The 26,548-nt window shown below is 35.9% G+C and overlaps 1 protein-coding gene across 1 annotated transcript in view; it reads left to right on the forward strand.

Annotated features, from left to right (window-relative positions):
- Nucleotides 1–12,983: 12,983 nt before the first annotated feature.
- LRP1B (LDL receptor related protein 1B) overlaps nt 12,984–26,548 on the forward strand; it is a 1,943,003-nt gene continuing 1,929,438 nt past the window's right edge. The window contains exon 1 of the mRNA XM_055124030.1: nt 12,984–14,289. Within this exon, the coding sequence (XP_054980005.1) occupies nt 14,121–14,289 (169 nt within the window). The 5' untranslated portion in view covers nt 12,984–14,120. The remainder of the gene's footprint in view (nt 14,290–26,548) is intronic.

The following is a 26,548-nucleotide window of genomic DNA, read 5'->3' on the forward strand; positions in this document are numbered from 1 at the left end:
GGGGTCAATCAATCTTTCATGTGTGACTGATTATTTTCCCCTGTATCATTTACTGAAGAGAGATTTTGCTTACTCTATTTCACACAATTAAATATTTTGAGATTTAATTGAAATTCTGATATAGATAGTTTTATTCATCACATCAGGGTTTTTTCATTGCCTCCCAATCCACTACATTTACCTTGTTATACTTTATGCTTTTAGTTTTTAAAGTACCTTTAGGCAGTCTTTCACTTTTGGCTAATTCTGTATTTTGTGTCTGCATATTGTCGTTACTGGCACCCTCTTGAGCAAATTGAAGATCAATGGGATGACAAGTGATACAGCAGAATTTATAAATGAACCTACAAAGCTAAGCAAACCACTAGGAGAGCCTAGCATGGAACCAAAAAATTAACTTGTTTATGTTTGGGAGCCATAGTACAGCAAGTAGACTATTTGCCTTGCAAGCAGCCAACCTGAGTTCCATCCTTGGCACCCCATATGATCCCCCAAACCCCACCGGGAGTGATCTCTGCACACAGAGCCAAGGGTAAGAACTGGGCACCACTGGGTGTGGCCCCCAAACCAAAATGATAACACTGTCACTGTCATCCCATTGCTCATTGATTTGTTCGAGCAGGCACCGGTAACGTCTCTCACTGTGAGACTTATTGTTACTGTTTTTGGCATATCGAATACACCACAGGTAGCTTGCCAGGCTCTGCCGTGCAGACAAGATACTCTCGGTAGCTTGCCAGGTTCTTCGAGAGGGGCGTAGGAATCGAACACGGATCGGCCGCATGAAAGGTGAACACCCTACTGCTGTGTTATTGCTCCAGCCCAAAATGATAACAATATAAAAATAATAAGCTATTATAGGATTGTTTAAATTATTATTATATGAGCATAGTCTTACATAATTTTATAGCTTGGGATAGGAATAAATAATTTAGTCTTACTCTTCTGTGGTGAGTGGAGAAATGAGAGGTATAACTCAAGTATGTAAAAATGCTTTCATTTTACACAATTATACAAGAATGGATTTATGTTTTCCAGTATGTCCTGAAATGTTCATATATCTTCATTCCTGTCAGATAAAAGTGACAATATTTGGGGGGTGAGAGGGGTATTTGGGATCATACTCAGCTGAGTTCAGGCCTTAGTTGTGGCTCTGTTCTCAGTGATCATTCCCTCGGGGGCTGAGGTGATCGCATGTGGTTCTGGGTATAGTACTGAGGTTGGCAGCTTGCTTGTACCCTGACCCTAAAATCCTTTACCTACTTTATTATCTCACTGCACATGAAAGTAAAAATTCTTTAATATGTCTTCCAAAGTATTATATATTCTGAAAACTTTTGGTCTTTATATATATATATTTTTAAATTTTTTACCTTTTATTATTCACTGTGAGGTACAGTAACAGAAATGTCATGTGTGAACTTCAATCATATGTTCATCAAACACCCATCCCTTCACCAGTGCACATTCCACCACCAAAATCCCCGGTATTTCCCTCCCCATTCCACACCTCCCCCTGCCAGTGTGGCAGACAATCTGCAGAATATTTTTTCTCTACTTTAGTTGCCTTCGATATTTTAAGACCAGTCCTACCACCCCTGGTACCTGCCGAAGATGAAATTGCTAGACAGTGTGTGTTTTGGATCGTTTGTTGTGGGTATATAATATAACTAGGAATTCTAAGACTTTAATAATTCTGGTATGAAGACATCACTGCCGCAAGTTGCTCAGGTCTGAGACTGGTTTGTGTGTCTCCGGATCGTGGCCACGTGGGAGCTTAAGCAGACGGTTCGAGGAAATGGTGTCATCTCGGCTTCCCATCAGGGCAGGGGAAGGAGGGCCCACTCCTCCCCTGTCCGGAGAGACTTGGGACTTACCATCACTGCGGCTCATGCCGTGTGCTACTTGCTTGCTTCTAGAAAATGGTGACCACTGGAGCTCCTAGAGGGCAGGTGGAGGGACAACACCTGGCCCATCTGCAGCAGCCCAGCAGAAAAGTCTCTTGCAAAGTCCTGGGCCACCTCTGCTGCAAGTTGCTCGGGTCAGAGATTCCTTTGTGTGTCCTGTCTTTATAGATTTTAGACAATCTCTACTATCTAGCATTATGTGCCCAAAACATGCTATCCCTCTACTAGAATGCTTGTCCCTGCTTTTATTCCTAGCAAAATACTCAAGAAGTATCTCCTCTTTGGTGAAATCATTTTTGCTGCATATGGACTGACTTATGTATTGACCAAAGCTCTTGTGCTTATTGTGTATAATTTCATTGACGGCACTTCTCAGAATATTTGGCAATAGTCTCTACAACTGATATGCTAGTTGGGCTTACAGGTGAGGAAAAAAGGAACCATGCATTACTTTCAGCTGGAGTAATCCCAGGACAGAGAATCAAGCATTTCAAGCTACCAGCACACAATACATGTAATAGGACAGAGCAGAAAGGTCAAGAAGGTATTAAACGCTTTAGGTAATTGTTATTGGTAAGAACCATTTCTTCTGGTGATTCAGGGAACACACTTTCTGGAGGTGCTCAAGTATAGTCTACTGCCTGAACACATCTCTGGCCTTTAAATAAGGACTTTTTATTACTACCCGTGGCAAGTTTGATATGCCAAAATAGTAACAAATCTCACAGTGGAGACGTTACTGATGCCTGCTCGAGCAAATTGATAAACAACGGGACAAAAGTGCGACAGTGCAGTGCAGTGCTACCTATTAATATTATTTCTTCCTCATTATTTTAGAGTGAAATACATCAGTCTATATACTTCTTTTTCTTTTGCTCTTTTTGGGTCACACCCAGTGATGCACAGGGGTCACTCCTGGCTCTGCACTCAGGAACTACTCCTGCTGGTGCTCGGAGGACCAAGTGGGATGCTGGGAATTGAACCTGGGTCAGCCACGTGCAAGGCAAATGCCCTACCCGCTGTGCTATTGCTCCAGCCCCAAGTCTATAAACTTCTCATGCAGAAGGAAACCAATTTCAGGCCAAAAAAAACCCCAATCGTCCTTAGCTCTAAGTGTATAACTGGGCTGTTTTTTGTTCCTTGCTCAAGGACTTTAATGACATTTTGAATTTTAACATATATTAGTTAGAGCATAAACCCAGCAATATATTTTTAAAGAATTTATTACAGTGCTACCACTGTAGTGGGCCACTCTGAATATAACAAAGCCTCAGCCTTGATATGTAGTATAATATATTTTAATTAGATACAGGAGAGTAAATTTGACATAATTGACAATAGTTAGAATATATACATATTTCTGCATATGTATGCTTTCTTTATGTCCACAACTTTTAACCCTAGTCTATAGTACAAACATGAAAACAGTTAAAAAACAAACAAGAAATATGTTACCATATCATTGATATCAAATTGGCAAAAATATCTAAGTAAATGTTTCATTTTTTTCTTCTCAAATATTTACAATATGTTTTACGATAAAATTTAAGAAATTTGATTATTTCATCTTCAGGTAGATTAATATTTGGTTTACTTTCCACACTAGAACATTATATTCTTATTTTTGATACTTATCAGTTAAATATTAGTTTATAATATTTGAAGAAAAGATACATGTTGTATAACAAAATAATATAGGTTTATATTTTAAACAATTCCTATTATAAATGCTGACATAAAACAGAAAAGCAAGGAAATTAGACACTCAGATGAAATCAAAACAAACAACCGACTAATGGTTTCTTTCAGGTTTCAGATATTAATATATAAGGAAGGAGTAATTTAAAGTGAGCTGCTTATTTCAAAATCTGTTTTTATCACTTTATCTTTATTTTAATAAAATTGATTGAGTCCAAGTTAGGTTTGCCTAGCTAGACGAACAAAAATATAAAAAGATCCTAAAGGGGGCAGTATTGTACTACGAACTGAAGCATCTGTTTTTCCTAGTCAGATTGTTGCTTAGATAGAAAAGGGTAGACTTGTGGGCACATTTTTGTATTATCTTCTTTTATAAAGAACATTTTTATTTCAAAATAAATAAAATTTTTTTATTCACAATTTGCTCTCCCCCAAAAGAAGGACAAAAGAAGAGCAAATGGTGTGACTAAATAGCATCTGAGTGTTATTATTTAAAATCAGTAAGATATGATAGAGTATAATGCTGAGTTGATCTGTGTTTTCAATATTCTAACTAAGCTTTTTGCTGTTGTTGTTCAACAGTCTAGTCAGTACTGTTTTATGTGACGAGATGACTCACTATCGTTCACTTATAGAGTCATGTAGTTGCAGAAAACAGTAAAAAGTAGAGCCATGAGTTTCATTTTTTCTGTGTCTTAGAGCAGAATAATATGAAAAACTATTTAGATTATCTTTTAAATAAAATTCCTAGGAGGACTTAGTCCACCATACTCACTGAGAATTTGTAAGTAATTAAGGTAATGGGGCAGGGGACTGGGGCGGGTGACTCATGAGGTAGGCTGAGGTCGACTGAAAAGGACTCTAGCAGTCGGCATACCAGAATTTATTTTAACGGAACTGCATTTTGGTGGTTAAACTTTACTTTAATCCATACCTAAATGAATGCCGGTGATGCATGCGGTTCGAAATATGTTCTCTTTAATGTGATGGGCTATGAAACGGTAGCTAAAAAAAGTAACTTGCTTGTTTTGCTCAGTTCTACGTCAGGAGTGCCTAAAAATTAACCTCAAGATGCTCTCAGGTTAGTTATATGAAAACCATTAAGCATATCAAATAGTGGTCCCTCTACTTTCTTCCCCTCTGAAGTGCTTCACCATATGCATCAATGAGCACGTGTTCTTAATTCTGTTATTTTTCACACCAGTGCACGTAGCATGTGCTTTTGACTTTAGGACAGGCCTGTGTGACTGCAAATCACCACCCTTCCTTAGCTTGCTTAGCACGATGATAGCTGCAGCAAGGAAATCTGTTTGAGTTCCGGTGTTTTGAAGATAGCTTGAGATACCTGTTTGTAGGTACAAGCACGTCCATTGCCTGCTTTCTCTATATCAGCCCAGTTTCCAAAATAATCATAGCTACCTACACAAATTCTTTCATAAGTTTGGGTTTTATGTCAGTCACTTCTGAGACTGTTTGGAGAACAAGTTAAGTTTCATATATTATTTTTTAGAAACTTTAAAAGTGCTTAACTTTAAGAAAAGACAAAATACGTAGCCATGGTTTGTTGGACATAATGCATTTATCATGATTAAAGTCATAGAGGCTTTTTTTTTAAGTAGTCTTGTGTGGAAATATTCTATCCACTTTTCTAATAATAAATTCATTAGAATTTTTTTTGTAAATATGGGTTTGGACTTGAATACATTCAAAATGTATGGAAGAGTAGATAATGCAGGGAACCATGGACCGTGGTACAAAGATAGCCAGTAAATTGTCTCCACAATATCCTTGAGGCTACATTTTTGCTTTTACTTGGAACCTACAGGTCTGAATATAGTTAGTTCTAATAAAGTTCTTCAAACTGTTACTAGACAGTTATTACTTCCTTTAATATATTTTATGACTCTAAATCCTCTGAGTGTTATACTTTTTCTAACTTATTTTTACAGTGGTTTGCTGGAAATGTTCAAATTTATTTATCTCCTACTTTTTATACAAAGAAAGTCTAATATCAACAAATTTTAATAAATATTCTATATTTGTATTTAATACTCTAGTATTCCTTACACTTTGTATGTAGGCCAACTTTTGGCTATATATTCTTTTCAATTCATTATAATTTAATATTCAGACAAAGTAAGAGAAGCATTTGTCATTTCCATTCATTTTCACTTGTCAAGACAAAGCAGGAACGTAAAATATTCTTATGAATATAAAATTAATAATTAGAAATAAATGTGATAAATTCCTCAGAAAGTCTTTATAACCACAAAAATCCTAGAGCATTCTATTTGAGCATAGCTATTTATTCTCTTCTCATTTAATTATACATAAATGTATTTGTCTTAACACTTTGCTGTTGTTATATAGGAGATGTTGCAGACAATTTGAATACCTTTGGTAAAGTCTTTTTTAACAGTGCACAATGTAGCAATAGAAAGTCATAAAAGCATTTAATAGTCTTTCTACTATAATTTAACTTTCCCAGTATTCATGCATAAAGTCATACATTTTTACAAACTTGATAAATATATCTAGGTCCAAATGTCATGATTTTCTTCCCACAAAGAGGTTTGAAACAAAATTAGGGCATTCTGTTTTGGACTAGAAAACTCCTTATGCATTTGAGTTTTTATTATGATTAAGAAGTATAATTTTCATAAGAGAACAACAATTTTACAGGGGAGGAGAAATTTTCTACCTGAGAAAAATTATTTTCTCTATTTAAAAATGTTTTGGGAAAGCTTTTTTTATGTCTTCTTCAAAGAAAACTTTTTTAAAATGTAAAAACTAAACATTAGGCATAATTTGACTCAGTATACATCTTTTTAGTAGTTATTTTGTGACAGGCACTATGTCCAAATAAGACTGTGAAAAATCCTTTCTAGTGGGAATTAAACAAGACTAAGTGTGAAAAAAAAAAGTTTGTTTTTCTCCTGTTTCTTCCTTTTTCCTTCTCACTACCTTTGATACTTGTATTCTAAATTTAATTAATTGGTCATGGAAAACATTTAATTTATGAAGGTCATTTCCCATAAAAGAACAAAAATATAGTTTATTATTTCTCTCACCAAACCAATAAGAAAAAAATAAACCAACTCTCCCATAAGTAACAATCAATTAAAAATTAATAACCCAAGACAATATGAAAATTAATTTCCACTTTTTAACCTTAACTTATATTATCAATACTATATATAATATGCTATCACTCCAAGCAAAGCGAACGTCCTACCCGCTGTACTATTGCTTCTGCCCGTGGTCTCATTTCTTCTCTTTTTTTTTTTTCTTTTTGGGTCACACCCAGAGATGCACAGGGGTTACTCCTGGCTCTGCACTCAGGAATTTCCCCTGGTGGAGCTCATGGGACCATATAGGATGCTGGGAATTGAACCCGGGTTGGCCGAGTGCAAGGTAAATGCCCTACTCATTGTGCTATTGCTTCAGCCCCCCAATAGGATATTTGCCTTGCACGTGGCCAACATGGGTTTGATTCCGTCATCCCTCTCGGAGAGCCCGGCAAGCTACCAAGAGTATCTCGCCTGCACAGCAGAGACTGGCAAGCTCCCCATGGCATATTTGATATGCCAAAAACCAGTGACAACAAGTCTCACAATGGAGGCGCTACTGTTACTGGTGGCCGCTCGAGCAAATCGATGAGCAACGGGATGACAGTGCTATGTATAATATAGTTCTGATAACACCAGCTGCACTTTATCATTGTTATATCATTGTACTTGATCATGTTATATCATTGTTTCTACTTTCTATATAGGGACGTATTCTGTGGCAGATGAAAACAGGGAGTGACATGTAAGAAATGCTAAATGAATTCAAGGAAAGCAGTGAAAAGACAATGACATGCAGCAAGACAAATTACATATTTGTAAGCAAAAATCCATGACATAGGCTCATATTGTTGGAGAGTTAGAAACTGTGAAATTCCAAAGATTATATGAAAAACCTTAAGAAAAATATAATCTGGATGCGAAACAAGAAATAATGATAAATAGGAAAATAGTGCGTGAAGTGTTCCTGAATAAATATAGTAATTAAATAAATAAAATAGATGCTATAATAAAATACTAAAATAAACATTATGTGTATATTGTGTGTATATATGAGGCCAATGATGTTATAACACCACTATAGCACTGTAGCACTGTCATCCCATTGTTCTTTGATTTGCTCAAGTGGGCATCAGTTAACTTCTCCATTGTGAGACTTATTGTTACTGTTTTTGGCATATCGAATACGCCATGGGTAGGTTGCCAGGCTCTGCCATGCGTGCAGGATACTCTCGGTAGCTTGCTGGGCTCTCCGAGAGGGACAAAAGAATTGAATACAGCTTCTAAATGATTAAAAGTGGACTTCTAGATGAATAAAAGAATAATTTATTTTTTTTCTTTTTGAACTTTGATTCTATGTTACTCCACAATGCAAAGGAATGTGTAGGATATGGGTAGTACTTTCATATGTTCTGTGTTGTGAAAATTTCTGAATTTGAATTTGCTATCATGTTCTAGATTAAAAGAGATGTGATTTACAATTAGCTAAGTGATGGATCAAGACTCAACTTACTTGACTATATTTTTTGATTTATTATTCAGAGTTTATTTCTAAAGGAAACATGTTTCTCACTATAGGTTTATTTGTTGAGGTAGTTTCTAAGAATGATGCCACTCTGATTTTATGAGGGTATCCTCACTGCAGACTTAAGTGTCATACTTGTGGTTTACGATGGCATCATTCCTACAAGATCTTGTAAAGTCAGCCCATTAGCACAGAAATGACATTTGATTTAGATTATAAACTCTGCTAGTGCAAGGACCATGTCTATTTTCTTCAGAGTTATTTACACGGTGCTGAAGGCACTGGCTGTTATATAATATGTAGCTATTTGGTGAATGAATGAATTTAAACCTTCTGGGCAACCGCCCCTCTGATCTGGGTAGATAGAAAGGGATACAAATGAAACTCAGTGAAAAATATAGAAAACAGAAATTTATTCAAGGGCTATTACTAACATTCACAAAACGAATGATTTCCAAATGTCCACCTTTCCTGACTTCAGGCTTTTTTTTTTCCTTTTCACCTATAAACTGTGGTAAACTGCAACTGATGGTTTGGATGCTTTTCTCATGGACAAACTAAGAGGTTTTCACTAAATTACAAAGCAGAAACATAACCATTGGACAGAAGTAGCTACGTACAGATAAAAAAGACTTCTAAAGTCTTATTCATACAAATGCATTTTAACCAGAAACTACTGACAACCAAACTCCAGCACAAAATATAATTATTTTGTTGCTAGAGCAATAAAAGAGAAGGTCAACTTGACCACAATTATGTCAATGTCAAAAAGCATCAAAAGCAGCAAGTCTTATAATCAGCAACTGCATTTAACTCAAGGGCTATTTCCACACGAGCAAAATATTACAAGGATTTGGTGAGTCACAGTGATTTCTCAATTGCCTATTTCTTCTCAGAATTTTGCCCCCAGCCCCAGATTGCACTTTTGCTGTTTATGTCTTCTGAAGACATATCCAAAAAGAAAAGATTTAACCTATTGTGTCTATAGTAGTAGTAGTAGTAGTAAGTAGTAGTAGTAGTAGTAGTAGTAGTAGTAGTAGTAGTAGTAGTAGTTGTTGTTGTTGTTGTTTTCTTTGGGGGCCACACCTGACATTGTTCAGGGTTTACTCCTAGCTCTGCACACAGGAATCACTCCTGGTGGTGCTCAGGAAATCATACAGGGTGCATGGGGTGAGGGGAATGAACCCTATTACCTACCTGCATGCAACACAAGTGTACTACAGGCTGTACTATTTCTCTGGCCAAGTAAATATTATTATTACAGAATATAATTATTGCCTGATGGGCCACATAAGTAAGAGTTACCTCCTCCTACTGTCAAATGTTAAGAGTCATAAGAAATGTACAATTAAACAAGTATGATTAAATAAGTATTAATAAGTTTTACTATTTCTCTCTTACATTTTATAATAGAGTATCAGATGTGCTTTCCACTATAATATGAATGTCTTAAAGAATTTCAGATATTCTATTTCTTAAAGATAAACCAAGATTCATAAAAAGGGACTAATTTTATCTATTAAAATATAGGTTTACTTACTTGGTTGAATTAAATAATTGAATCACTCTGTTATTTTCCACTTTACATTCTATTCTGCTGTTCGTAGATGGCTGGATTTAAAGTTGTAAGAAGGTTTTATTTATATGTCTCAATGTTCCTGACCAACTTGAATCAGCATATTAACAAATATTTTTGGAACCATTTTGAAGAAAAGTTGTTTTACTTTTGAATTAAGAAAATTAACAGTATTGAATTGTTGCTGCATTTTGAAAAATAAAATGAAAACAAAACATTTTTCCTTTATTTGATGTTTTTTTTTTTTCTTAAAAGGAATGGCAGTGTTAGAGTCCTTGCATTCCTTGCAACGATAGCTACACAAATCCCCAGCAACCTCAATTTCAGGCCAATTCTCCTTTTCACACACATCACTTCCATGAGACAGATTGTGAATGTCGGTTTGTTTAGATATCCACTGTTCTCCTAACATTAATTTCATGTGTATAGAGATGAACTGGTACTGTGAGGGAAAACAAACAAAATTCAGCACAAAAAATTTAATTATCAGAAATGAACACTGGTGTTTGATCAAATAGATGCAAAATATGACTCTTGTTGGGAATTTAAGATTATCTCTGAAAGATAATTAATATTCTTGGGGTTGTTTTAGACTAGAACGTAAGAATTATTGGTTCTACTTTGCTTAATTTATCTCAATGAGAGATTTCACAACGTTCTATACTTTGATGAATTAATTTATTTAACTTCTCAGTGTTAATAACATTGATGAGAATGAAGAAATTATAATAGACCATAGGAACAAACAATTTTAGCAGTAATCTAGCTAGTCCTTCTTCACTAATAATATACCTTATTAATTTCCTTGTTCAATAAATCATATGATGGAAAATAAAAGTATTTAATAGATATTATGTGTTTGCATTTATAATTCATTATAAATGAATAACCATTTAAATTGGAATAAATTATTTTATTTTAAATAAAATGTGGCATTTATCAACTAAAAAAAGCTAAAATTATGGGGTTTTCTTGATAAATTAGTGATTTTAGGAATATTTTGAAGAGAACCACCATTCATTTTCCATCTATGAGTGATTATATGTGGACAATTTATCTTTTTTTTAACACTAGCCTTATTTAAGCTTTAAACAAATATGTATCTATTAAATTTAATATTTAATGTCCTATGTACATTTTAAATCCATGTCTATATTAGGCATTTTGTTTAAAATTGTTTACTTGGCATACATTTAAATGCATTTTTAGAGTTGACCAGAGACACATATGTAAGTATTCAGTTTTCATCAAATTATAGTAGTAGTTTTATATATTTTTAGGTCTTTGGTAAAAATTGTTTATCACATAAGCACAATAAAGTCTCAAATTGATAGCAGCTTATATAAAATATGTTAACACTGTCATTGCTTCATCTTGGTTACAAGGCTTTTTAACAATAGGTAGGAAGCTATAAGTATAGAAATAGCACCTTTTTTAGCCATGCCATTCACATATTGCAATTGGATTTTATTCTAAAATAGAATTCTGTTTTACTGTAAGATTCAGAACACAGTGTATTGGTCAATAGAATATGTTCTTTCATTCCAGGGCAGAGTAACAGTTGGTCAAGGGATCTAAATGAGATCTGTGTTTTTGGTTTTATTTTCTCTTTAGTTTTTGTCCACATCTGGAGATACTCAGGGTTTACTCCTGGCTCTGCTCTTAGGTTTCATTGCTGACAAGGTTCAGGGGACCCTATATGGCAACACCTTATTCTCTGTTCTATCTCTACATCACCAATGTTTGTTTTGTTATTGTTCATTAAGGCATTATGATCTATAAAGTTATCCATTATTGAGTTTTAGGCAACCTGAGGATATATGCGCAGAAATCTCTGACGGTACGATTAGTGTTGAATTATGTTTCTTATCCTGCATAAATTGGTCATTTAGTAGATTGATGAGTAAGAATTCTATGTATTAGAATATAGCATATTGATGGAGTTGTACTGTTGGTTGTATTGTTACTGGATATTTTCATAAAACTAGCAATTTTTGAGATGATAATATTGGGAAGTTTCGAGCTGATCCATTGGTGAGAGTATAGAAAGAAAAATATTCTAAATGCCTTTTGCAAGGTTTGTGAGTACTTTTTTTTTGGTTGGTTGGTTTTTGTAGTTAAAGACCATCTCCAGTGATGTTTGTGTGACAATTTTGTTATGAATCAAACTTAGAGCCTCACAGATGCATTTACTCTATCACTTGAGCTATCTTCCTACACCCAGATTCTTGAATTTAATGCCAAAACTGAAGTGAATATGTATTTTTTACTAGTTGATGAAAGGGACTGGTTTCAGGAAAACATTTCACTCCCCTGGCGTGCATGAAGTTTATAGAATGCAGAGCTGAGGCTAGAGACAGCAACAATGAGTGAATACCTGTCTTTCACTACACAACTGGGGGTGCATCCTGAGCATTGCATATGGCCCCCTGAGTCCCACCTAGAGTGATCCCTGAATGCAGCCAAGTTCTGTGAACCATGGAGACATATCTATTACTTTGAATGGTATTCATTTTTGAGTATTTCCCTCATTCTCCTCCTGCTCTTCTTCACTCTCATATTCTCTATACTCTGCCTCACAAAACATTCAAAGTTCATGAATTTTTTATGTGAGGTACAATAATTTTACTGTGAAATGATAGAAATGGCTAGGTTAAAAGATGTGCCAACAAATTTAGATGAAGAAAAGCATACATTTAAAAATGAGACTTAAAGTTATTTGATTTACAAAGATTATTTAAAAATTTAAACCTAGAAAAGTGGACAGAGGAGATATTTTATAACCATAGAGAGAATAAAGAGGTGAATTTCACATTTCCTTGGCAAAGTCTCTGATAGTCACCTCTGTATTCTTTGATCTAGTCCCAGTTAATGGTTTCCAAGGGAGCATCCAAATGTTTCTTCATAATTTTACTCTCATAAACAGTTCACTCTAATGCTAGCTTTCATCTCTAATGCCCCAGTCAGTCAGCTGATCAATGCATTAAAATATCTTTCCTTCAGCTCCCAACCACCCTGTTGTTGAGTTTTATTGTTTTCTTATAGTTTTCCCTACTGCTTGGTCAATTGGGGTTTTAAAATACAAATCACTTCCCTCCTCCCCCACTCCAACATTTGTTCTTAAGAATTATGGTCACAGAATACAATCCTTCAGCCACTAAGATTTCTGAGTTTTTAGGTGTTAGTGATTTTTGAATGGCCTGCCAAATTTTTACATATGCGGATGATGATTCTGTTCAAAAACTTAAGTAACCTGCAAACAACTTTTTGTCCTCTAATTCTACTGATTTATTTTGTTTGCTATGATGGTTTGGGAAAGTTTTAACACCTCTGTTCAGCGGAGAAAGAAAACAAAAAGACAAAACCAATCTTAAAGCCCTCTAAACAAGTTGAAAATAGTCCTCTGGAAAAAAGCATTCACAGTAAAACAAATTGCCAGTTTCTCTCCATGGTTGCCTGCTTGGGAGGAGCCGGTTTTGCTATTCATGCCCCTTTCTTATGCAATGGTTAATGACTTTTAGGGTTGTTTGGAGGTTTGTTTCTGCTGAGTCACTAAATTGTGCGTTTTGGTCCCCAGGTGCTTTTCATTCTACTAGTGGAACATGCAATTGAGAATGTGTTGCGTGACTGTTTTTGTGTGTGTGTGTGCGTGTGTGTGTGTGTGTGGTGTGTAGCTGAGGACACCATTTCCCTGAGAGCAGCCCAGTCACTTGGCATGTCCTTCCTTTCTGAGAAGGAAGGTTTCAGGGCGCAAAACGAACAAATCTGCTCTGCCTAGAAAAGCATCCCATCGCTAGAGCTGCACATTCCGAACTGACTGTTAAATGCGGGGCTTCCTGGGCGTCTGGCTGGCTCAGTCCAACGCAGAAGTCTCCCCCCATCCCTCAAGACCCCAATCCCTCCAGAACCCCCGCTTGGAGTTACTTTGCCTTCAAGGAGACCGAGCAATAATTGGGATCTGAGGCGCTGTCCGTGCGCGGGGGGTCTTTCCCCGCTGTGCTCCACGCCTCCTACTAAGTAATCGAGGTGATTGATGGGGCGACGGAGGGGAGTGCGCTGGACCCGGTGATTCATCAGTAAATTCCCATCCGCTGGCATCTCTCGCTGCCCCTCTTGCGTGATGTAAGATCAGACGTACCCTGCATCGAAAAGTCAAGACACACGGGCGGCTCGCTCGCGCGCACACACAGACGCGCACACACACGCGCACACACGCGCACGCACACACACACACTCTCTCTCTCCCGGCGCCACCGCGCATCCCTCACACCTCCAGACCCCACTCCCGGCAGGAGACGGCGGACCGGCCGGGCTCCGCGCTGAAGCATCCCCGGTGACAGCTGCAGATGACGCCGCCGGGCTCGGGGCTCGGGGCCGCCGCCACCGCCGCGCCGGGCCGTGTCCAGCGCCGGCTCCCGCGCCGACAGGGCACCATGTCCGAGTTCCTGCTGGCCATCCTCACTCTCTCGGGATTACTGCCCGGCGCCAAGGTGCTGACCGCGGGGGCTGCGCGAGGTAAGGAGCGCACACGCCCGGGTCCCCGTCCCTGTCCTGGCTCCCCGGCTGGGCGCCGCGGGCGCGCAGTGAGTGCTGAAACTTAAGTCCTTGCGGCCCCGCGCCGGGTTCGGGTTGGGTAGGGGGTGGCAGGGGCGAGGGGGGCCGTTTTGGAGCAGGTGCCCGAGTCCCGAGCCGCTTCTGCCACCCGCCACCCCCAACCCGCTTTGGCCGGCGACCAGTGCCCGGGTTTTGTCCCCCACCCCCGCCTTCCCGCTGCCCCGGTGCCTTTGCGCTTGACTGCGCGTCTCGGTGCGCGCATCCCCAGCGCTGCGGAGGTTGGCATTGGTGGGGGGGGGCATGTGGCATTTGCAGGAGTTGCCTCCCCGCCGACGCTTGGGGCTTTGCTGCTGTGGAGGGCTCGGGGTTGCCTTCGTCTTAGGTGGGGTCTCGCTCAACTTAGCTCCGACGCGAAGTTCTTGACCTGCGGTTCCCCCGCCCCCCTTGGTGGGTGCAGAGATGAGAAAGTGCCCGCTAGAGCCCTGTCTGTAAAACTGTCATTTTCCTGGGGAGAAAGCGCGGTGATTCCCGACGCCTAGGCGGTCGTGCAGGGCACTGTGAAGACAGGCACCTATTTGACTCGACTTTTTTGAATTTGTATTTATTTTTAACCCAAAGGTCTAGAGCAAGGCCCTTGGTACTTGAAAAGCTAGCCATCACAGGCGTCTGGCTCTTGATATGCGTTTCAAATAGTTGGTGAAAGGCAGAAGTTTAAAAGGAAATTTGCAGGAGGATTTGTAGAGGAGAGAGAAGTTGGGGATGACTGCAAAGCTGGATTCTGAAACTTTTAATCTGGAAACCCAGGAATCCCTGTGTAACTTTGGGTATTTGAGACAACCGTTGCACAGATCTTAGAAAGAGAGAGAAAGCAGTAGATGGATATTTGGGTCGTTGGCACTGAAATGGTTAACTGCTTAAAGAAAACTAGAAATCTCCTTACAAATCATAACAGAAGTTTGTATGGCCTTATATAAAGTCTATTTAGAAAAAAAAATGAGACAGGAAAGATACCTAGATCCTAGTGTTAACAAATAAGGAAAATGCAAATTGACAAAATTATTCTTTGATTATAGCAAAGAGTAAGGGGATGAATTTTGGTGTTCCGACTCAATCTACAGTTGGCAACCAGCTTATAGTCATTGAAGGTATATACACAAACCATTTTCTTTCCTGACTAACAAAGACTAATATGAGTTCCTTTAGAAAGTGTGATATTATCAGAGTGATAATCTTTTGAACGTAACATTGCCACTTAACTATGTCGCTTCTGAACTTGCCTTAACTTGCCTTGAAGTTGGTGTGGAACAGTGAACACTGTACTGATAAAATGGAAGTGGTGCACGGCTCTAACATGGAATGATGATCTCTTTGATCTGGAACCATCAGTTCTCAGGCTTTCTTATGAAGAATGTTTGAAGTTGGACCTGAGCAAATGAACAGAATGAAGGTTTTCAGCCCTCTGTGCTAGCAAAATGTGATGGCAGACTGGCTTACTGCTGCTGGGCTCTTTCTATAGGATATTCTATATCCTGAACTTTGCCCTCACCAGAGCAAGTCCTTGGTGACTGTATATGCATTGATAAGGAAATGGCATTTGCGACTATCATTGCAATGAATACCTAAAGTGAATTTTACAGGAAATAAAAAATTAAGCATATAAAGCCCTGATTCTCTTCTCAGATAAACAAAATATAATTTGAGGTCAGTTTCACAGAGGTTAAGGGACATAAGAAGAAATAGAAAGGGAACACTTAAAGGACCGCTGCTTTTATTAAAAAAAGTAAAAAGTAAGATAGTACAATGTTGTTTCACAATGTCAGCACAAAATGTAATTTATAAGGTTTTGTAAGTAAAAATAGAGACCAACACTTTACCACTGTTACATATATTTAACACAACTTTTAAAACTGCTAGGAAAAAAAGCTGTAATTGTCACAGCTTATAAAAAGTGAAAAGGGTGGGTCCCATTTAGAAAAAAAAAGATGTTGTTGAAAGTTAAAAAAGAAGGTGCTGCTGCATTATGACAAACTTCCCGCAGTGAAGCGTTGAAATAGAAGATATGGGGATATAAACTTAAGAAAGAGGTTAATGAGATGAAGCTCTCTGCACAGGTTCTGTCAATTGTCTTTGTAAGAACAAAACAGACATGTGAATTATACAGGTTTATTTTCTAATGCAAGAGCTAGTTTATTGCCACAAAATTATAAACCGATCTTAACTTCTCTAAATACTTGTTGGTCAATGGATGTCTACTTAAACTGAATAAAATAAATAGCACCCTTGCTTTTCATTGTGGATTTATGAGTTACAAAAGAAACAAAAAAGGTACTTGTATGTTCCAGTTCAGTTTATATACACCCACTTATACTTCAACTCCATAATGTTTATTTTCTTAGTTTATATTGATCTGATGCAGAGTTAAGCTAATGGACATGTCAGTTCTTATTAGATTGTATCATATTTGAAAAAGGAAACATCTTTGTAACTCCTAATAGAAAAATATACAGAAATCATACTCACTGGGGAGCAACTGGTGTGTCATATAACAATGTCTTGTCATATCAAAGTATTGCTTAATAAGATTTAAGACTTAAAAGGAAGTATAAATTGTCAAACTTCTGATGAGAAGGGGTAGAGATAACTAAAAGTGAGTATTTCTGAGTAGGTCAAATTCTTGACTGTTCAGATGAGGAAATATTTTCAAGTATTTTAAGTTTTTGCTGTTGTAATAATTTTCATATGCATGTCTATAAATCACAGAAAACAATGTGATGTAAAAAACTTATCTTTCTTTACTCAGACTAAACTTATCCATGTACCTCTCCCTCATATTCCATAAATGCCATTAGTGTTTATGGAAACACTAACAGTGCCCTCAGATCTTGGGTTTAGTTTGCTCTATTCTGGTTTCCTTCATCCTCTTTCTCTTTTTCTCAAGCTCATGTGGAAGATGGAATGAAGAAAATGAGTCAATAGGAAAATTAAGGAAAAATGTGTTAAAACAAGAAGAAAAATTGAATTGCAGAAAACTGATTAAGTGAGAGAAAGCCAAATGATAAACGTAGGAAAACACTGAATTCAAATTTGTCTTTCAAAGGGTCAAAATACCTTTAGACACATAATATATCCTTAAAATAAATAGATAATCATATTTCATAATGCATATCATATTAAATATTATCATAGATAAATAATGTAAATATACCTGCAAAAGTGAAATGTTGATATAATTACATATTTAAATGCAGAATGATATATGAAGTTATTAGTGAAAACATATTAACTGTACTAGATTATTAAAACATGTTATATTTAAAAACAAATGTGTGGGAACTCAGAATAGGTAGATAATGTATGATATGATGTATTCTCAAAAATAAGATGGCACTTTCTAAATGCTACTTATTATTCAAGGTAGAAACATGCTTACATTTCATTAGTAAGTGTATTTGAATCCAGAACATTATTTTGTTGCCTGTTTCCTTGTCAATTTCTTTTTTATAGCCTAGGGAAAACAGTGAAGATAGGCTCCATTTAAAGTAATCTGGAAGGCTTTTGCTCTTCAAGCTCATGTTCTCTCTTGGACAATTATCTTTTTTGCTTGACTTCATGTTTCTTTGCTCGCTTTTTTCCACTCTGGAGAAGACTGTGTCCTCTCTTACATTCACATTCCTATTTTTCCCTTCGTTACATCTTTCTAAACAAGTTCCATGAAATATAAATTAAAAATAGCTTCACTTAAACCATGAAAAAGAAAAAAAGTTACCTAGACTGAATGTAACTTTGCCTTCTATGACAATTATTACAATATTACAATGATGAATACATCACTATACCTTCCCTGCATCCTGTATAATTATATTCACTGATTATTTTTAATTCTACTATTAATTTTTACATATTGGGTGAAATATATGGTCCTTTCTTATTTTCCTAGTTATAGGAATTCTGTGAGTTAAAAATACCTACCAGAGGCATTGATAGATTTTTTTCTAGTGTCTCTGGTTGTCTGTCAAAACAATTCTTGTACAAAGGAAACACCTGTCTTCAATCTAGATATAGGCATTCAAAGAAAGTAGAATTAGCACTAAAAGTTAAACATGATTATATCCACACATGCCATTATTAAACAAATTTAGCAGCAAGTTGAACTTCTCATTATACAACATGCATACATACATTCATGCGTATATTCATAGCATACAGTTTAAATAACATTGCATTAAAATCATAAAACACCATTCTATTCTGAAAATTCAAGAGTTTTTCAATAAAAATTGTATTTAAAACTAAAGAATAAATATTTGATTAAAATATGAGAGAAAACTTTAAAATTACTTTTGTACTATCAACTATACTATCTATACTATATTTTATACTATATTATCAAGTTTTCTAGTAAATGGATTTCTTAGCTTCTTTTTATGATTTGTTTTGATTTTTTAACAAATCTTATGTTAGAAAAAATAAATGTCAACTTGTATTTTAAATTTGCCTATTAGCTGACTGTAATCATGATAATCCCACTGGTTATAATCTGAAAAAGGGCTCATGTCTTAGTAGCAAAAATCCTAAAGAGAAGTAAAGCAAATGACTGTTTTTATAATGCATTATGTAGAACACATAATGGATCAAACTTCTTCAGAAATTTATCATATGTACTCTGGGTAGTTCAAAATACTTTCATACATTTCCTGAAGAGCTCTAGCCTCTCATGTTTAACCTAAGAATATTAACCAAGTACTGCCTTGATTCATAATGCGTGCAAATGAAGTATTTAGTTTGGAGAGTTATTTTGGTGGCAAGAGAAGACAAAATTAAGCTAAATGACCAACATTATGCACATTTATGTCGAATTGCTTCACATGTTCATATGATTTATTATTCCTTGAATAAACCAGAGTACCATGCACATGTCTAAAGTAATAGGAATGAAATTGCATTATAGTAATTATGTCTCAGTGGACTTTTGTCCACTTATTTGAAAGGAGATGAAATAATTGGTTTTTATAAATTTTTCTCTAGTATTTATACTTTAAATACTTTTTATACTTTAAATACACTTTATACCTTTTAAATATTTTTTTAAAATTATTTTTTAAAAATCTAAAAAGCATTTGAAAGTATCTTAAAATTAGAGTTCTCTCCCCTTTCTTCCCCTCTCCCACTCCCTTCCTTTCCCTCTCCCCCTCCCTCCCCCCTTCCCCCTCCCCCTCCTCCTCCCCCTTTCTCTCCCTCATTATGGGCCTAAAAGAGTGATGCTGTAAGGTCACCTCAGCAGATTTATGGTTCGGTTTTAGCTCCCAATCAAACCCTTACCAACTAAACGCTTTGAGCCACTGAGCCATGTTTTGGATGCCTAAAATTTCAAGTTTTTAAAGTTACTTTTCAGACTAATTTACATGTGTGGTAGTGAGTGCATTTACTCCCTCACTTTTGAAGAAGTGTTGTGCTTGCAATAATAGTTCCATACTATTTCAATTCTTTTGTGCTCTCTCATCTGAATTAAATGTTAATCACTTTCTCAAATATATTGAAACCATCTATATTGAGAAAAGACCCGTAAATCTCAGAAGATTTTATAACACATAAAAGTAAATCTAGACCTTCAGTCATTGAAAAGAGCAGTTTATCTTCACCTGTCTGTCTGTCTTTCTCTCATTCCCACCCACCTCTTGATTTAAGCTGTCTTTAAGGAGACCAAATTTTTTGGGTTTTTTTTTTCATGCCATGCACAGGGGCTACTCCTGGCTTTGCACTCAGGAACTACCCCTGGAGGTGCTCAGGGGACCATATGGGATGCTAGGAATCAAATCCAGGTCGGTCTCCTGCAAGGCAAATGTCCTACCTGCTGTGCTATTGCTCCAGCCCCAACACCTAAGTATTTTTGAGGACCTTTCTGATTCAAAGCTTGACACTAACAATTAATAGGGAACCAGGTATTAGGTAACAAGTAGAGTGTGTGTTCTAGAAAAAATATAAAGTAAAACTTGCAGAATATGTTGGAAGTTGAATTTTTGGGGGACAAGATTTAATATTTTCTGAAAAGTCTATGCATAGTGTTTTAAATCCATGCTTTTTAGGTAAATTATGTGTACCATTGCCATATTTATATCACAAGAGACAGACAAATTCAATATGCTTTGTTGAAATTATTTATGTCATGGGAGAGCATAAGAACTTAGTATTAGAATAAATATGTTATCTGAATTCACTTATACTCAAAGATTACTTTGATTTTGTAATCTTACTAAATTTTTAGTAGAAATGCATTATTTTTACTCAGTTTGCTTTACTTGTTTATTTAACTGATTTTTGTAACTTAAAATATTTTTAATTAAAATATATTTGCAATGGTATTTCAAAGTAAAGACTTTCAGTACAGGATATCTAGTGGATACCATTTTGAGGATAAAATAGAAAACAGCAAAAAGAGTGTCTTTAAATATGGCAAGAAAAACTTTCACAAACAATGCATTGAAAGTTTTAGTCCCCAATTATATGCTCAGTTATGACTAAAAATAATGCAGTGACATGATTAAATAATTGGGTCTAGTAACTTGTTGTTTCTTTCTTTTTTTAATTTTTTTTTTCTTTTATTGAATCACCATGTGGAAAGTTACAAAGGTTTCAGGTTTAAGTCTCAGTTGCTTATTTCTAATAGAGTCGATGAGCAAGCATCATCTCTGAGAAAAAGTAAGGATTTGAGTTGGTTAGGGAGGTGATACTTATATTGTTCAAAAAATCTGCCACTCATATTTATTGAATAATGAGATTTCTTTAAGGTACTTTTCAGGTTTAGGAGTAAACATAAAGATGCATTAGTCAAAGTTGTACCATACCTATAGAAACGATAATTAGTTTTTTTAGTTTCTATAATCACCATCAAGGTTTTGAATCTTATATTTCTCAAATATAAGTTTGAATATAGTCATGTTCCTATTAAAGCTTCCATTTGCATGTAAACAATATCATCATATATGAAGTATAGAAAGTGAGTTGAAAACGTACTCTTCCTGTGAGATTTCTACTAACGTCACAAGAAAAAATTTAAAAAGTCAAGAAACTTCTTGAACAAGATAAAACTTATTTCCTTGCTGAGAAATCAATGTTACATTTTATCTTACATTTCATTCATATTAACAGTGAAATATCTCTCCCTGAGTTGCATGCACCTCACTGTCCTGATTGGCATAGCCTTCAGACCAAAGCCGTGCATTGTTGAAATGCGACCTCATTTTAGTCCAAAGAATACTCTTCTTCTTTAGGTGAGATCAAGGTACTACAGACTGTCTCTTGTTTTATTCTTACAATCAATAGGACATTCTTTCCTAACTCTTCCACATTGCATTGACGTCCTTCCAGACGTCCTGGACAGCTTAACTTTAGAAATACGAATACATAATTCCTTAAGAATTTTTCTACCGCTGAGTTTTTCTTTAATGACAATTTGTCATCTTAGCCCTTTCTTCTTAAAATGAGAATAGAGAACTGAAAATGAGGGGAGAGAAGAGAAATGAAACTTGGTTGTAGTTGCTTGCTTTGAGTATTCATATGGTATTTTAAGATATTTATGAAAAAGAAAAACTGTAGGTACAAAACTGGCAACAGAAACTGGCTTTGAATAATCTGTTTTCATAGAAATACGGCGTATAAAGAAACAAAGATGCGAAGCAAGAGGATATTGTCAGAAAGAACTTTTTGAAACTTGTATTCCCATAGATCAAGTCAGCAAGCCTATTAAGAACCTCAAATTTTTGCTAAAGTATAAATCCTTGAGATTCAGAAATCATTCGGCTTTAAGATGACCTCACACCTGTATTTGTTTTCTAAGCCTTTTAATAGTATATTACATTAATATAAAATGTCAAAAATAAGAAGTATACCTATTAAAATATCTTCTTTATTCAACTCTATTAATTTTAAAGACCTTTATCTCAGAATCATGTTTTGAAAATGCAATAATAATTAACTTCATGGGCTATTTTTTTTTTTTAATTCTTGGGGCACAAGCATTGGTGTACAGGGCTTACTACTAGCTCTTTTTTCAGAGATCAGAGATCACACCTTATAGGGTCATATGAGGTGCAGTAAGTAGATGGAAACCAATTTGGTCACAAACAAAAACAAGTTTTTTACCTGCTGTACTATAACCCCCATGGATGAGTCTTTAACTCATCAGGTGAAAGTATTACACATCATCTTTCTCAGAGTTTTATTTAAAAAATTGTGTGCACAGATTTACTAGTTCAGTCAAGCCCTTTTACTGTTTACTTGTATTGTCATAGCACAGAAGTCAACATTACCAAGTTAAGAAGTCAGAACATTTCAGTCTAAAATTTTTATATGGTTGAAAGCATGGCAACTATGTAACATTGAGAAAAAAATAAAATAAAAAATTGAGAACATTCTATTTCTATACTTATTTTTATTCTACAGTGTGTTACCCCTCCTGGATGTTTTATCCCCCCCTTTCATTTCCTGCTGATATTATTAATTCAACAATATTTGTTAGACAATTTGAAAACATATGAATTATATTGTATGCTATCAGAAAAAAAGGAAATAATTTAGGGCAATCAAGATAAGTCCTTTTGGGACTGGAGGTGGTAATTACTGAATACATTTTTGAGAAGGAAGACACAGATGAGAAAAAAAAATGATGAGAGGAAACAGGAATGAATAATTCTGAGGAAGAAACTTTCCATGAATGCCCCTGAGAGAAAGTAATGAATTCAGCACTTTGGAGGAAAAATAGAATGTGCGTCTGAAGAACAGTGAAAGAGGTAGGGAATGGGAAAAGGCCTATTTAAGATAAAGGCACACTAGGTCAGGGTGACCAAGGTGAGACACTTATATTTTGCTTCAGTTGCCATAGCAATAGTTGTATGCTTAAATAGAGGTGACATGACACAACTTATTTAAGAGATCATGTTCACTTCTGAATGAAGAACAAGAAAAGGCACAGTGCATGCTATTTATGTTACTATAATTGACTTAGAATTTGAGATGTTGGTGACTGGAATAAATACAGCAATAATATAGATGAGGAAAAGTTAGAGGAGCGGTTCACATCCTGAAGTTAGGAAGAATTTTCCCAACAAAGTGCAGAATCATGTGATATGTTAAGAGACTAAGGCATGAAATGAAACCTCAAAACTATTATTTCACAGGTGAGTAAAACTCTTCTAGGTTGTTTAAAAATGAATACATTCTTGTTGCTGCATCTCTTAGTTATTTTTATTTGATAAGTTCTACCCTATGAGTTATGCATGGCTATAAGCAGACCCTGCTGTGTATTTCAGGATTATTATAGCCATTTTCCTCATTACTCCACGTCATTCACTTCTCTGTTTAGAATAGAATTAATTAACTACAATCTGTAATATTATTTTATGTTTCTAGTAACATAAAATAGTTGGCAACATTCTAGACATTGTAACATATGACAGAATTTATTTTCCTCTTTCTTAAACTATTTTCAATTTGCACTATAGCTGAAAGTATAGGCATATAAGTCTATGTGAATTCTCATTTGTGGCTTTTCCTTGAGGGAATTCATTGTGTTCAAGGAATAATTTCCTTTTATTGCCCTTACATCCTTAACATGATTGATAAGAATTTGTACTGTCAAATACCTGTTTAAGAATATTTGATTAAAGGGAGAGCTGTAACAGGAATTATATTGGTTGTACTTGTTATTCTTCTAGAAAACTCTATGAAAGCCCTGCAGGAAAAGAGGTGGTCAAAGCAGGTAGAAGATAACTGACCAGGTGAAAATTCTAGCAGCCTTGGTCAGTCAGGATTCCTGAATGATAATTCTTCTATATTTATCCACACATTCACTATTATAGTCTACATAAAATTTGTATTGTATATTATTATTAAAGAATACATAAAATACATAGTCTATAGCTGAAACTGACTCACTGTGATTTTTTTTGGATAAAGACAGAAACTAAAAACAACAAAATCCAGAAAAATAATAATTCATGATTTTTTCACTTGAAAAGCTTTGAATTTTACTGACAGTTTTTCACTTCGCCCCACTACAAAACAAACTTGTTTGGATCTATTGAATTCTTGTTGGAATTAAAAAGGGAAGAGTGAGAGAAGAAGAAAGAACAAGGAAAGAGATTTAAAACTTACAAAAAGAAAACAATTAACATTGCTAAGGTCTTTAAGAAGAAGGGAATACAATTTTTAAAGTAAAGTTTTTTGATAGTAATGGATTGAATTTGGCCCTATAATTTTTTCCATTGCTCTTTTTCACTCTTTCCATTCATGTTCCTATTATCTACCTTGACACAACTTCAGTTTTAAAACTTGATGTTCAAAGCTCCATGCCAATGTATTAACTTCACCTGTCAAACAATTTCATTTGTTTTTTAAAGTCATTTAAACCACCTATGGCCAAAAGCACAGCTCTTAGAAATACAAGTTCAGTTGCTCTGAAGGAGTATCCTTTAGTCACTCTTTTACATTAAATTGTAAACAGTCTCCTTATGAAAGTAAAGTTCCAGCTGATCAATTAAAATTATCTGAGAAATTCTATGTGGTCACTGAAGGTAAACAATAACTGAATAGAAAACCAGCTTTCTTTGTTTTTAAACATGGTGTGTCTTTAGCTTAAAGAAGGAAGTAGTCCTCCATAGACTGTAGATTAAAATAAGGAGCTCCGGAGCCCAAGCATTCAAAGTTTTAAGAAATGCTCAAATACAATGTAGAAACTAGCTATCTGAACCAATTTATGTGTTCTGTAAAGAGCTTACATGCAGGTTTCAAAGACATTTGCTAGATCTATGTGCAAAAATCTAATTTGTGTGTAACTTTAAGTTCAGACCATTTTTCATTCATGCTGTCAAAAGCCCCTTTAATAATTTGGCTCCCAAATTCCAGTACTAAAATCAACATTATATCCAGAAATAAGTTAAATATGAAATAAACACCAAATTTTTATTAAATTTAAGAGTGACTGAACCAAATGGAATTTGAAGCTGGAAGCTTTCACATTAATATTTAATTAGGGACTCACTGTAAATTTGTTTGCTGTGTACTTTAGCAGAGGGGTGCCAAAAAGTTTGAAAATAAATTAATCTGAGTAATTGAAAACAGCAGGAAGGGGAAGGGTTACTTGTATATTTGCGAGTATGAGGTATGATTTATGCTCCCTGACTAGAACTCTGCTCACTTCACTTGGAGGTCTGCTGAAGGGCTTTTTTTTCCCCAACCTCTCATAAGAAAAGTACTATGGGAAAAGGTTCAAAATGAGCATAACGGGGTTATTTATATTTTTTGTAAAGCAAAAAAATAATTACTGACTTCATGCTCAGAATAAAAGACATTTGGGCAGGAAACATTCTGACCCCTTGGAACAGACTTAAACTTGTTATAAAGAGCCAAGAAGAATAAACAAAGCTTATTCAGATAACGGTTAAGCTGGCTGGCGAGCACCTGAAAAACCTAGCAGTAGCAAGAAAATCACTTAAGTCAAAAATAAACTTTGAGATAGGAGCTACTTGAGTTCCCCAAGATTTAGAGATGAATGCCAAAGAGGATTAGTAAAACTCCCTTCCGTGTGAAATCTAGCAGTAATGGCTCTATCTCCACATCTCAAACCCATGCTTGAGAGTCACTATGTAAGTGAGAGTTGAGCTCAAGTCTATAATAAGAATAATGACGTTTCCTTAAAAAGCAGAAAATCATCTAAAAGGACCTGAAGCGGCAATTCTGCCCTCTTTTCCTCCCTTCTACTGCAAGGGGAGATGATAGCCAAATCCCCCCCCACCTCCTCTCGCTCTATAGTTTCATAGAGGGAAATAGGTTGGCTCGGACTCCTGAGCTCTCTAGCTCAGAGGAAAAGCTGTTTACATTTCTCTGCTCATCATGGTAGGTAATGGCACTCACACATATTTGACTAACCTTTATGACTTAAAGGGCAAGATGGAGGGCAAGTTTTGCAAACACCAATGCACATAGCACCCAGACTGGTCAGAGGGTGCTCTGGGAGGCATGCAAGTTACAGAACACCCACAGAATCCAAGGGGGCAGATGACATCCAGCTGGAGCAGATGGTGGCCTTGCGTGAATGTGTTCCAGGATGCGAGACCTTTAGATAATTCAAGGAATGCCAGGGATTTGACTTTTATGAATTGAAGTTTTAAATAGTGCTCATCAAAATAAAAGAAAGAAAACACATACACACACATGCATATGCACA

The sequence above is a fragment of the Sorex araneus genome, chromosome 1, assembly GCF_027595985.1.
Source record: "Sorex araneus isolate mSorAra2 chromosome 1, mSorAra2.pri, whole genome shotgun sequence".
Lineage (NCBI taxonomy): Eukaryota > Metazoa > Chordata > Mammalia > Eulipotyphla > Soricidae > Sorex > Sorex araneus.